This window comes from Taudactylus pleione, unplaced genomic scaffold, assembly GCF_031769625.1.
Source record: "Taudactylus pleione unplaced genomic scaffold, aTauple2 ptg000430l, whole genome shotgun sequence".
NCBI lineage: Eukaryota > Metazoa > Chordata > Amphibia > Anura > Myobatrachidae > Taudactylus > Taudactylus pleione.
In genome coordinates, this window is record NW_028284832.1 from 1959620 (window position 1) to 1974184 (window position 14565).

At 44.4% G+C, this 14565-nt stretch overlaps 1 protein-coding gene across 4 annotated transcripts in view; it reads right to left on the bottom strand.

The window, feature by feature from the left end:
* Positions 1-518: 518 nt before the first annotated feature.
* LOC148506065 (sulfotransferase 2B1-like) overlaps positions 519-14565 on the bottom strand; it is a 118892-nt gene continuing 104845 nt past the window's right edge. For all 4 annotated transcript variants that reach the window (XM_088447366.1, XM_088447362.1, XM_088447363.1 and 1 more), the window contains 5 exons: positions 9508-9716; positions 7378-7504; positions 5267-5361; positions 3909-4089; positions 519-1877 (listed from right to left, as the gene is read on the bottom strand). In XM_088447366.1, the coding sequence (XP_088303492.1) occupies positions 1762-1877; positions 3909-4089; positions 5267-5361; positions 7378-7504; positions 9508-9716 (728 nt within the window). In that variant the 3' untranslated portion in view covers positions 519-1761. The remainder of the gene's footprint in view (positions 1878-3908; positions 4090-5266; positions 5362-7377; positions 7505-9507; positions 9717-14565) is intronic.

The window sequence follows — 14565 nt, forward strand, 5'->3', positions numbered from 1 at the left end:
AGGATTTCTAGAGGGGGGTTTCCAAATGCATTTGGAAACCCCCCTCTAGAAATCCTGCGTTTGCCACTGGTGTAGAGCCGGATCCGTGCAATAATATTTGTCATGTACAGTATATGAATTACTGATTTTGCCCACCTGTTTGTCATACCTCTGGTAAAAAAAAAGGGAAAAAAAGAACAATCATCTTAAGAGGGACATTATTAGCTCTGCATTTACGGATAAGTATCCAACCTTCTTATTTATTATTAATTTGTGATAAAGCAAGTAGCGCCATCCTTCAATTTTTTGTTTCTTCAGTGTTTATCCAGATCTTTTAGGGAAGATTATTTGAAGGGGCTGCAGCTTACTCAGAAGCGCCAACAGTTTATCTGACCATTTGACTTGTCTAGAAGATTTCTGGTTGCTATGGCTTACAGCACAAAGTGAGATCTTGTTTTTACATGTGGGCTTACAATTAAATAAAACTTTAGCATGCTTATTAAAGGTTCTACAATGGAATACAGTATACGAGCCGTATATAAAAGTTGTTGTATTTTTATTACATACAGGAATTAGCTTACATTTTTTTTTAGAGAATACAATAATACATTAACAGTGGACAGACAAAGAAATTGATAAAAATAGTCCTTGAGTTATATTACAACCCCTATAAATGATTTTTAAGACTATTGAGCACCATTTCTAGTATTTAGCAGCTGTAACTACTGTATGTTCTTCGTTTAACCTATTATTTCCCCCAGTCAACCATTTGGCACTGCAGTCTTCACCAATTCTCTGCACTTTTACTCAAGTTCCAGTTCCATCCGGTTGGACGGGGCGCTTTGCAGCAGGACCCAGTTACAATATTGGGAGGTGCACTTTGTGAGTTTGTGGTAGCTGGTGCCTCATGAGCTCTTACATATGGAACTATATAAACTATTACCCATCAATTGTAAGCTATTTGAATGGGTTTCTCATTCATATTGTGCAGCTACAAAAAAAACTGGAATGCATTGCTGTATGTCGCCCCCAGGGAGATCTTGGCGCTTTATTAAAACCAGCTGAGAATGCTAACAGATGATAATAGGCTGCATTGAGGTATGTGTGTGTATTTTGGAACAACGTAATCCTACTTTAAAACAGAAGGATATAACGTAGTATTGTTTTCTCCCAAAGAGGGCATGGCCACACCTCCAAGATTTGCCCACACCCCCTCCATGCCAGAGCCTCATGGACATCTCAACGGCCCTGCTCTTTATAACATTATAGTAAAGCGGCCTATCAATTACCCGACTTTGAACAATCCAACCAAAATCAGGAGGTTTTGGTCGCATTGTTCACAAAGTCGGTTAATGGCACACTCATCGCTGGGTCCTTGCCGACCCTGACTGTCTACTGAACATGCCCGTCAACCTGACGACGCTCGTCAGGTTCGGCATGCTCAGAGATAGGAGGTCGGGCTCCTCACTGAATGACGTTCAGTGAACACCGTTCAGTGCGGGCACCGCACCTCAGCGACCTGAAGGGCTAAATGCTAGACGTTCAGACTGGATAGGCATCTTTAGTTTAGTAGCAAGTCTACGTTGATCCTCCCATCTTGTTATCTGAGAGTTCTACATTCTATCACAAAAACATTTTACAATTCGTAACATCTCTGTAGAAACATAGTTAACAGGAATAATAACGAGTATATTAATATTACTTATTGTATTTTTCAGGTCTACTATATAAATGTTTATACCACTTAAGAGCAGTTGTAGACCCACATTGATATCAGCCAGTTTAATCTAAACTCCAGACAAAATGTAGATCACAATCAGACATCTTCTCTTGATAAACCTTATCAAAGGCTTCGCTTTGCTCTTCTGTTAGGTGCTGCTTCCAGTCTCCAACTATACCTGCAATAAAGAGAAAAAAAGCCATAGTGAGGTGAAGTGTCTGCAACAAATTGCACACACTGATAATGCTGGGTACACACTGGCCGATATATTGGCCGATCAATCGATCAGCTAATATATCTGCTGCACGTCGGCCAGTGTGTACAAACGATATGTCTGAACCGCGTTGTTCGCAGACATATCGCATTGGCTGTGCTGCACAGCAGATGGACAGATATGTCTGCAGACCGCCCCTACACACACAGCAGCAGTTGCGGGAAGGCGGGCGGCCCCGTCCCAGACCCTCCTCCATGCCAGCGGGACTCGCGGCTGCCGGACACGTGACGGCCGTTCAGTGTGTATGAACGACCATCATCTAAAGATAGATCTTTCAGGTGTGCACCCACCATAACACTGCCATCAGAAATTGTGGGGCCTAGGTCAAATGAACCCTGTAGACCGCCAGCTCCTTCCACCCCCAACGGCAGGTGGATGCAGATTTATAGCATAGAGCCCTGGCACCCAGAGAAAGCATCTCTTCTAGGCGTTGCTTATTCCACCCAGGGTAAACTATGTAGTGCGCCCAAAATGGCTGCCTCACCTGGTACCTTTCATGGGTTGGTTATGTAACCTGTGGAATTATTACCCAAAATGGCTGCACTAACTCTGCATTAAGTTCATTGTCCCCGTTCAATATGATCATTGTTTTTATGTTTGATTTCTTCGTTTTACTAAACCTCTGTGCTATGCTTTTGATGCTTTTAAAGCTACTGATAGAGAAAAGCGCTATATAAAAATAAAATTATTTATCCTCTGGACCCCAAACAGTGCATGTTTTCCAGGTCTCCTCACAGAATCACAAGATAAATAATTAGCAATGTGTCAGTGAGTAATGAATACACCTGTGACAAAACATGAACTGTGTGGGGTCCTGAGGACAGAGTTTGAGAACCTCTGCATCAGACTAAACTTCCTACTTCTGTGACATCACAATTTGGAGAGGAGACAGGATCTGACCACTTCTGTATGTTTTAAATAAAAATTGTATAGTGTTGTTAAATTGAAAAACAAAACAACTAAATAAATTGGAAAAAAATAAAAAATGAGTAGGACCCCCCCATTTGTAACCAGCACTGGTGCTTTCAAGTCAGGTCAGCTATTCACACGTTTTTGGTCTTGAGATTCCACAAAGCAACTGTCCCAAATGAAAGAAAATAAACACTGTCTGATGATGTAAACATATGGCTGAAAAGTACAGAAAGGAACTAAAAAACCCCACAGAAAACACTGTATTTAGTACAAGTTGCAAGAATATATGTACAAGTTGTCGGAAGTTTAAATCACTTAAACAAGCGACAGGTCATAAGGTCCAAGGGTATTGTGAACAACTGGGTGCTGCTGTTCTGTGGCTCACTCTCCTGCCCGGTCATTTGCTCCAGGAGCGTTACCTGCCGGCTGTGGTCCTGTGAGGGTGACTGGAGTGGAGGCAGGGGGTGTGGACAGTGCTTGGCACGCATCGGATCAAAGAGGAGACTTGGGGTGAGCTGGAAGCAGAAAGGGGAGGACCAGGCAAGGACCGCGCTCAGGGCCTGGTTCACAATTGCACTGTAATGCCGCCGCAGCTGGGAATTTCGTAGCTGTAGAGGTGTGAAAATGTGTGGATGCTGCAGCGGCTGGGACTTGTATATGGAGACGCCCACCTAAACCACCACATTGTACATCTACTTCTGTAAAAATCGTTCAGTTGGGAGAAAAAGTGTCCAAATTTCCTCCTACACTGATTTTTAATCCCAACTAGTTAGGACGACCGTTTTTTACCGCTTTCCGCTACGATTATAGTTCCAGCCAGCCAACTAGTGGACTGGTTGGAACGGTATCGTTCTGATGTACGGCCAGCTTTAGGGGTCCCTGTGGACAAGAGTCGGGAAACACTGGTTTACAATATATTATTTTCCAGCAGAATATTCCTATAAATCATTGCAATACAAATGTCTAGTAAAAAGAGACGTAAAAACAGATGAACATATCGGCTTTGAAGAGCGGATCACTTACCTTTCCTCATAAACTTGCTCTGCTCATGATCCAGTATTTCCCGAGGGATAAGTGTATAATTCACCATCACATTCTGACTCATGACCGAAAATTTGCAGTGCTGTTCCACTTTATCCACCTCTGTAGAGTACATGGGGCAACCCAGGAAGGCACAAAGTTTCTTTATGGACCTTCTCAAGTCCTACCAAATAAGGAAACATTAGCTGCCGAGGGTTTTTTTCTCACTACCCAGACCCCTTCTTCACCTGAACTAATATGAATTTTTATAAATAGCAATTAATTTAAACATCGTCTAAACTGGCCAATTACATATTGTAGGTGACGAAAACCAGATTAATGATCACATAAACTGTCTTATCAAGGTGATGAGCGACAGGCTTTTCATGAAGCCCTAATTAGGAGAGCTGGAGGTTTTTTGGTCCTGTAAATGAATTCTCCAAATGGCCCATTCTGTAAAAGCAGCTTTAGGCTCTTTGGTTGTCTGATCAGCAGATTTATACCAGGTGTGTCCATGGCATACATGAGAGTAAAGGCCCCCATACATCAGCAATTGTGCAATTTGCAATCGATTGTGTATAAAAATCCTTCCCTTTTTCAAATCGATTGCAGAATTGCCACAATCGATTGAAAAAGGGGAAGATTTGTATACACAATCGATTGCAAATTGCACGATTGCTGATGTATGGGGGCCTTAATATAGAGCACTGAGGTATAAAGAGGGGACCTAGATGTCTGTAACAGATCAGCATAGCACCCGCTGCCAAGAAACGCACTCCCTCATTTCTGAAATGTGAAAGTGGTAGTAAATAGCAAAGGTGGTTTGAGGGTTCCTGCGGCAATTTAGGGTTAGGCACCCCCCCGGGAGGGTTAGGCTAGGGAAAGGGGGGGGTTAGGGTTAGACACCCCCGGGGGGAGGTTAGGGTAAGGCACTCCCCCAGGAGACTTTGGTTTAGGCTGCGGGGAAGGGGGGTGGGGGGTTAGGTTTAGGCACTTACAGGGGCAGTTAGGGTTAGGCACCCCTAAGGGAGGGTTAGGGGGGGGGGGTTTAACGGTTAGGTTTAGTTAGAATACTTACCGATCAGGATTTTCACTCCTGTCTGTATTGCAGCGTCGGGATTTGAACCGCCGGGCATAGGTCCGGCGGTCATTCATACCGATCCCCACCCGGGTGTCACCTGCCGATGGGTGACACCACAGTGTAAGCATTACGTGCAGCAGTCAGCTCCTGACAAAGTGAGGGAGGGGGGTTTGGGCAGTGAGGCCATGCCCCCTTTTACCAGCACACCCACTACAAGCTACTTGGCACTGGGCGACACCTAGGCGAGGGATGCCAATGCAACTACAGAGAATTTGCTTACCTTTTTCAGTTCTTCATACGTGATATAGAAGAAGTCCATGTTATTTCTTTGCCTGTGCCAGCCCTTCACATGGTCGAACCATGATCCATAGTACACTGGGGGAAAAAAAAAAAAAGACATTTGCATAGGCATAAGCAATGACATAACTCTGAGATGTTCAACTACAACTCCCAGCACTCAAATATCTAAATCAACGGTTCTATTATCATTTGTCCAACCTCTACATGATTGCATCTGCTCTAGGTGCACAAAGTGGATTGTCGGAGACAAATGCAAGGTGGCACAGTCTCTGTGGTTTCATTGGTGTTCACAGAAAAAGCACGATACACACGTCTAAACATTTTTCTCAATCATCTTTCTGACTTGGGCACTATATGGCAGAGTTATTATTAGAGCATAGCTTACATAGAGCGGAGACATTTATTGTAGAGGTAGAGATCTAAATCTCTGCCACAGTGTGATTAGAAAAAGGGAGATTTATAGGAGAACTTTCTGGAAAAAATATCAGCGTAATGTTAACATATGGTACACGGTGCCCGTTTCATTAAGGATCGCTATTGCTAAAGCGCACGCAGGTAGCCGATTGTTGCGTACTGCGCATGCATTGTAGTTCACGTGCACATAGGCACCACTGCGTTCGCACTGCGATCACACAGACCATGGAGATCCATCATCAGAGTGATTGACAGGCAGTGAGCATTTAGGGGTGGCGACGGGGGAGTGGTCGGAAAAACGCAGGCGTCTGTCCGTTTGAACGTCGTTGCATGGGCGTGCATAAATTAGCCAGTGCGATGGGATACGCAGCTTCAGAGCCCACTGCGTGCAGCGAGGTTAGCAATTTCTACATAAGGTCATGGCTGCTGTAATTCTGCGTGAGGGGCCGATGGTACTCGATGTTACCGATGTTTATAGAGGTTTGCAAAGTATTACGGATGTTAGACAGCAGTAGTGGAAGGCAGTGGGCGTCTCTATGCTGGCAGTGCGATTGCATTCATTAGCATATTTTCACAGCAGACCTGCGTACGATTACAATAGCGACCCTTAATGAATCAGGCCCACAAATAGCACAAAAACAAATAATCTTTGTAGGATACGATCTTTAAATTATATATAAAAAAAAAAAGCCAGGATAACGTTAAAAAAAAAAAAAAAAAAAAAAAAAAGTTTTAATGACTTTGGGGACTATTGCTGCCGCAGCTGCGATGTTTGCGATAATATGCCAATGTTACAGCTGCCGGAACTTGTACTGAGACACCCACCAGAGCCATCGCAGCTGTCCGCAACTGGGTACACATACCCAGCATCGAACGCAGATCAGGCAAACAGACCCCTTGGGGTATATTTACTCAAGTGAGAGTTTTTACAAATTGAGATTTTGCCTTAGCAACCAATCAGATTCTACTTAACATTTAACTAGCACCTTAGAATCTGATTGGTTACTATGGGCCACACCTCCACTTCTAAAAACTCACTTTAGTAAATATACCCCCTTCAGTGAGTCTATTGTCACACAGAACGGGCGCCGTAATCAACACATCGGAGCCCTGTTTCCTGCGTATGAGATTGCAGACGCAGGAGGTGACTCGCCCGCGAAACAGTTGAGACACGCCTGTGCTTGTAGCTGACACTCACCGTTGCCTCCCCCAAACGCTCCCTGCCTGTCAATCATACTGCGAATAAAGACTCGCAGCTTGCGACTGCGGTAACGTACCTTGACGCATTGCGCAGTGTAACGGACACATGCGCAGTGGCAAAATAAAAATGGCTCCATTTGTGAAAACATTGGCATAGTGTACAGCTCTGAACCAGCCGTATTGTACATAAAGTGATTTGTTGCCAGCCAGACAACACACAGGATGTCCTAATCTAGGCATCCAAATGTCAAACCCACAGCGTTCCTGTTATATGTTTGTTATGGCTTAATCCTTATGTTTAGAAACACGTATCTGCATTACATCTAGAAAGTAATGCGTAGGTTTTATCTCAAATGCAGGTGTACAAAGCAAACATCCTCACAGGAGGCTGGCTAGATGCATCATCACTCCATCCGGCGAAATGGCAATCATTAGATCATTTTAACAGGTACTGTGGAGATCATTTTGAAATCTGACCTTCGCCCTTTAGGAAGAGCTGCAGGAACTCATAAAAGGATCCGGTGTCTGGCAGGAATTTCGCCATTTTGTGGAAATAGTAGAAGGAAACGGCCACGTCTTTGGGATTCCTCGCTATGTAGATGACCTGGAAACAAGACGTATTTTCTATCTAATCTCTGTCAGACAGCACAATAATTCCCTCCACTCTCTGGAAGACTTCCTTCACAGGAGAACAGGGATATAGATACTATGCAGGTTTTCATCAGATTAGAAAATATTAAATCAAGAGCCTGTGTGAACAAAAATATGCCTCTATGTAAAATGGAGACATCTTCTGTATGCTAGCCAAAAGCAATGCTCTCTCAAGGCTAGAGTACACCACTACAGAAGGGATGTAGTCACTATCTCGGCGGTCGGGATCCCGGCACCAGATTCCCGACGGTAAGTATTAGGGTTGGGCACGGCACTAGTGGGAGGTTTAGGCTACTTACGTTGGGGGCATCGGGATTCTGGCTGTAGGGATTCCGCTGTCGATACTCTAACCACCAGCATCACGACTACCGGGATCCGGTACCCAACCCCTACAGAAGGATGGATAATCTGTAGCAGCCAAGTGATGCCATGCCATATGTCCACAGGACAACAAAGCAAGTTATGGATGCTGCACAGTACAATTCCTGCCAAGGGGAGAGGGAACTTTAACATAACAAAATAAAGTACAAAGTTAAATGGTGGCACAGACGACATTTGGAAATACTTGTCACCCGTCCTAAAAATGCCAGTGCCAAGGATTTCAACCCAAGCTAGGCGACCTGAGGAAAACCTCATAACTTAAAGATTTTGCTTGTAGGAGGCACCATCGAAGTGACTTCTGTCAGTCATTTACTGAGCGCCACATGGCAATACTTACTCAGATAGTGATGGTAGCCAGAGTCTGCAACATTGGAATTAAACGGAAAACTGACCAGATGCTTAGGGTCTTATTGGATTTTTTTTTTTTTTTTTTTTTAATTATCCCAACTACATAAAAAGTGATAGAGATGACTATGGGGCAGCACACCTGTATTACTAGGCGAGTTCGAAGATAACGCGAGACCAAACTGGAAACATACGAGGTTATCATGTAGATAAGAAGTCAGGTATGGTCGATGGGGGACAAATGAATGAGGTCTAGTAAGAGATAGGTGATCCAACTCATTTAGTTTCAGAGTGGACTTCTTCATCCCCGAGTACTAGACCCTCCACCCACTACCAGAAGCCCTGACCACCGCCGCCCAGCCAGCACAGAGACTAAGCGGTGACCATCACTATTACTAAAGACCAGGGCAAGAGGACAGGTGGAACTTTCCAGTTTTACACCTCATTTTTGAATACACACAACTTTATAGACAATGCCACCCATCACACTACTTAACATATTGCACCGAACACAAAGAACACTAAAAAAGGTTCATGAAGAACTATATTTCCCCATAGCGATAGTACATAATCAGTATTTAGTGTAACATACCCCGACATTTATATCACCAATTACCTTGTCCATCCCCATATCAATAACTGACCCCACAACTGTACCCTGTCTGTTTACTAATCTTTGCTTCCATCTCCAATACTCTCCCCTCAAATTTCTCCATTCCCACCTAGGGTGTACAGATTTCAGCATGGTACTCCCTACAAGAATAAGCTTAACATTTCTCATCAACTAATAAATAAAAACCTCCCTGATCCCCATGTCAGAACGCAAGTTGCCTTATTTTACACACCTTGGGGCTGCACTGCTTGCTTAACGGTTAGGATTACCACCGCACAGCACTGAGGTCTTGGATTAGTTTCCACCATGGCCTTAAATATATGAAGTTTGTATATTCTCCCTGTGCGTGCGTGGGTTTACTCCAGCTTCTTCTCGCACTCCAAAAATATACTGGTAGGTTAATCGGTTCTTGACAAAAAAAACCTGTGTGTGCATGTCATAGGGAACATGGATTCTAAACTCCATTGGGGCAGGTGCTGATGTGAATGGTGCTGATGTGAATGGTCAAAACATTCTCTGTAAAGCGCTGCAGAATAGGTGTATGGTATATAAATAACTGGTAATAAATACTGCAAACCCTCGGTGCTATTATAATGTTGTTTGTCCACTCAACTTACTTTTGCTTTAGACTTCTGCAGCGCAGGAGCAAGAACATCACTCGGGAGGTGTGTGGTGATGATTCTGGGGCCCTCTCCTTCCTTCAGAGTCTCTTTGAAGTATGTGTGTTCCAACCAAGGGGCCCGCATCCAATTTGGAACAGTTGTGGCAATCTCTGTGTCCCCTTGGCTGTAAATCAGCGTCAGTATCTCTTGCATCCATGTAGTCCCTTTAGTAGAGGATGTAAATATATGAAGCATAAAAAACGGAAAGCTACACAGTAAACACAAAAAAAACCCAACATATATTCAAATAAGTTTTACTGGTCTCCTCAACAAGGTGATATGTAGACTCCAAAAACATGCTAGGTAAGTTGCATACCTCTACTCTTGCTATAGAGGTACAGTATATAGTAGGACCTAGTAGTACTACGGCCTAATATTTAGATAGAACCCACATTATAGCCATTAAATAGTCCTTGACTATGCTGAAAATCATGGCTGCAATTTGCTAAGGACTGTTTGCGTTGTGGATGCGTTCAATAAATTCGACAGATTGTGTTTTTTTTTTTTTTTTTTTACTGGATAATGTTTTGGACCAATATCTGCACAGTACCTTCAGGGTACGTGGTCATTTAGTGTTAGCTACAATCTGATTGGTTGATATTGCCATCACAGTATTTATCTAGTACATTTTATAAAACAAAAGATAGAAGCTGATTGGTTGCTCTGGGTAACACCTCTACTTGTCCTCTTTAGAAGATTAAATATATCTTTCCCCCACTAAAGTAGGTAAGACGGTACTCACTGTTAAATGCACACTGATAATGGAGCGGGACATGCTCCTATACAGCTCACCAGCCGGTGAATGTATGCTGTAAATGGGTAGCGGTGCAGGATGCTGGAGCAGCTTTATAGGAGGTATTACCAGGGGATGTAGTCTGGAACCCGACGGTCTAAATGCCGACCGCCGGCTTCTAGACTGCTTTATCCCGACTAGGGACAAATGACAGGCGTCTAAATCTAGACGCCTGTCATTTGCCCGACGTCTGGAGACCGGCGCCCGGCATCCCGATCAAGCTGATGCTGGACGCCGCAGCGGACAGCTGCGGGGGGGGGGGGGGGGTTAGGGTTCCCGGGGGGGGAACTTAGGGTTTGGCACCCCCCCCAGGAGGTTAGGGTTAGGCTAGGGGGAGGGAGGGTTAGGCACTCCCGGGGGTTAGGCACCCCTAAGGAGGGTTAGGGTGGTTAGGTTAGTAAATACTCACCTTTAGGACGATCGGGATTTCCTCCTTTGTCGGGCAGCCGCTGTCCGGAATTGAACCGCTGGCCGTGCGGCCGGCGGTAATACATATCACCCCCATTACCAGGTCTCCCGCTGTGTCACTCTACACAATGCAGATAAAATGGCCCATGCACATGTTCACTAGTGATCATGGCAGCCATCTTGGGACAGGGCGTGAAGCCTCCCTGAAAGCACAGGAAGACTGGAGTCTGTGCAATAGTGCATTCCTCTTTCAACACAACTGAACAGGTTTTTAAGACCTGTTTGTTCTCTCTTAACTAAAATAAACAGTCTTATAGGCTTCTGCTTTATTTTTACTGAAACCATCTCCACCCTCTTAATTCCGTAGATTGATTATGACAATAGAAGGGGTTTTAGACTACGAGGACAGTGGCAGAAAAATAACTGCAGAATAAAAGTGCTGAAGTTGTGCCACTGTGCAGATGTCCATAGCTGGTGGGCAAGAGAATACATACTAAACACTACATCCAGCGTACACAGATCAAGACAAGTGGTGCTGTACCTTTGTCTCTGCAGTGGTTTCCTGAGAGAGGCTGAGCAGCTGAAGAAACCAACACTGATCGGCTGGTAGAGAATACAGCCTAGCTATACAGGTCACGTAACTAACCCGCAGGACGTCTGGGGGCTCCAGCCAATTGCATACCTCCCCACGGTCATTTAGGTGGGACAGTAACGCAGAAGCATCCACATCGTGATATGTAAAGTGATCAGCTGCACATATTGGCCATCGAGTGACCACATCTGTCCAATCTGACTACTTACAAATGTGGGAAAATAGTACACACATCTGTGCATTTCATGATCAGGACAAACTCCCAAGTGTCCCGAGTTCAGGGCACAGTACCAATTTACGGATCTCTAACGGATGCGAGTTTGCATAAAAGTGGGCACTTCTGTTCCGGGCACCGCGGGGGTTGGACACGTGTGGGTAGCATGATCTGCTCTTTCGCGCAATCTACTCTGCAGTATGAAACGTCCATACAGTACATCATTCACAAGTATTCTCCATTCGACATTGAACTCTGGAGCCCCTACACGTCACACGTCAGGTCAGGCACAGCAGCAAACGATGCATAGCTGCCAACATTTCATATAGCTTCTAGGAACAAAAGGAATCTTAATGCTCACTTGAGATGCATCAAACCTTGGAGAGAAATAAAGTGGAGAAGTTGTCCTTGGCGGCCTATCAGCTTCTGTCTGTCATTTCTCCGAGGCTGTGCTAGATAAATGACAGACACGGATTGGCGGCTTTACACAACTTCTCCACTTTATCTCTCTCCAAGGCATGATACGTCTCCCCCAGTCAATGAAAAATAAGGACATTTGCATGGACAAGAGTTTAAAACCTGGGACGGTCCATGGAAATTGGGGACAGTTCATAACCATGTATATTTAGGTCACGGCAGAGTCAGGTGGCTGGGGAAACCGATTAAACACGTTGCCTCTCCTCAATTTTATTTTCTAGAACTGGCACTTGAATGGACTAACGACCAAGTACTCCAGGAGGTCATTCTTTGCCCAAAGGCCCAGCTGTGAAATGTCCTCATTTTAAGCAGCTGTGATAAAATGTCAAAATGTTTAAAATAGAAACCACAAATAATCTACTAGGGGAAAAAAAAAAAAAAAAAGGAAGAGGAACCTCTCAGCAGATAGGATAGACGTCAAAGTGATAAGTAGATGTTAAGATGCTGGAGGGAGCGTGGTTGGTGATGCCACAAAGGCAGTGCCCCATGCCTCCTCCCCTGTAACACATTTTGATCCCTCTCATCTCTAACATCTTTTCTACCCCCAGCCCTCCTGTGCCAGCCTGTGGATCTCCAGCTGTTGTGAAACTACAAGTCCCAGCATATCCTCCCACCGATCAGCTGGTAAAACATGCTGGGACTTGTAGTTTTCACAACAGCTGGAGAGCCACAGGTTGGCCAGGCCTGCTGAAGCATATATATCTACTTGCCTATCCTGTGGTGAGGATAGGTGGATCATTGGCAGTGACAGCAAAATTTAGTCTCATGAGAGGAATCTTTTATCAGGTCTTACGTACGAGACTTAGGGGTCTATTTATCATGCAGTGATAACCCCTTTTTTCTGCTTATCAAAGAAACAATGCCGTCTCAGGGGGGTGTTGTGTTCACTGGGGCTGTATATCCTCCAGGGGACGTAGTTTAAATCCCGGCTGTCGGGATGCCGGCACTCAGAATGCCAGTCAGGATTCCGGGGCAATATTCTGACCACCAGCATCCCAAAAGTAGTAGTGAGGTCAAGGGGAGTGTTAGGCACCAGGGGGGGGGGGGGGGTTATAGGTTTAGGCTGCGGTCAGGGGGTAGGGGTAGAGTTAGGATACTTACAGACAAGTGTCGGTATCCTAACCCTGTCGGGATGCCAGCGTCGGGATTCTGACTGCCAGGATCCCGACCGCAACCCTCCTCCAGGAATACCCTCCTTTTCCTATTCTTTCTGGCTGCATCTGTCCTTCTCCCCCTAACGTTCCTTGGATAGTGTACTCACTGGCTAGCACTGATGGTCACAGCCCCTTCAGCTGTCACCTGCATGGAATGCACAGTACTTCAGTGGCGGAAGCAAAATTTATAAATACCGATTCTATAGCATTCGTCAACATTCAGAATGTGGACAGGTTCTGAACGTTGACAGTTAAAATTGTCGACATGATCATTAGGTCAGCAACCAATATGTCAACATGCAAATATGTCAGTATGGTTAAAGTGTCGACACACTCAGAACGTTGACATTAACATGTCAACACCAAAATGTCGACATATAGGGTATATGTAATAGCCTGCAGGCATCAGCGAGTTCCGTGTGACACTGCCCGATGTTTTAAAATAGCCGTCATTTAAAACGCAGAACCAGGTTTATTTTTCCTTTAAAATGACTGCTACTTTAAAACATCGGGCTGTCTCACATGGGTCTCGCTGATGCCTGCAGTCCGCAAGCTATTACAATACCACATAGGTTTTGTGCTTATTTTAGCCTAAACCTAACCCTATCCATAAACCAAAAGAAACTATGCCAACATTCTGGTGTCGAAATGTTAAAATGTAGTTATCCTGAACGTGTCGACATTTTAACCACGACAACCTATTGGTAGGTCGATATACTGGTTGTTGACCTAATGACAATGTCGTCATTCTGTCGATATTCAGAACCTGATGACCTTCTAAATGTCAACTTTCTGACCGGATAACGCTGTGAAAAGCGGAGAAACTATGTGTTCTAGCGCAGAGAAGTCAGAGACCTCGATTCGCTGTCACCGTCCCCGTTGCTGTCCAATAGGACAGGACATATACTGTACAGGGAGACCCAGCACAGGAATGCTACCGTAGTACTTCTGTTCTGGAGTACTGCACAGATCATTCATCTATGATGTATATGAAACTCACATGCTAAAAACAAAAAATGTTGCTATGTGCAATATCCTTTTGTGCCGCAAATTGGCACTATATGGTCAATTCAGAACATTATCACAACTGAATGCATTTTAAATAAGGTCGTGATTCTAGAGTGATCATCTGTCTGACGTCCGAATATTCCCATAGCCTACTATCTTTACCCAGGAAGGTTGCTGCTTTTTTTGCCCTTGAATACAACTGTCTGCAATGCAGAGCACAGCAGATGTGTCACATGACAGGGATACAAGAACATCTTAACTCGACTAGTATAAAAAGGGACCAGACAGAGTAGCAATTTATATATCAAATTATAAAGTAAATTGCAGGATAATGATAATAATGGCATGACTTTAAAAACCTTACATA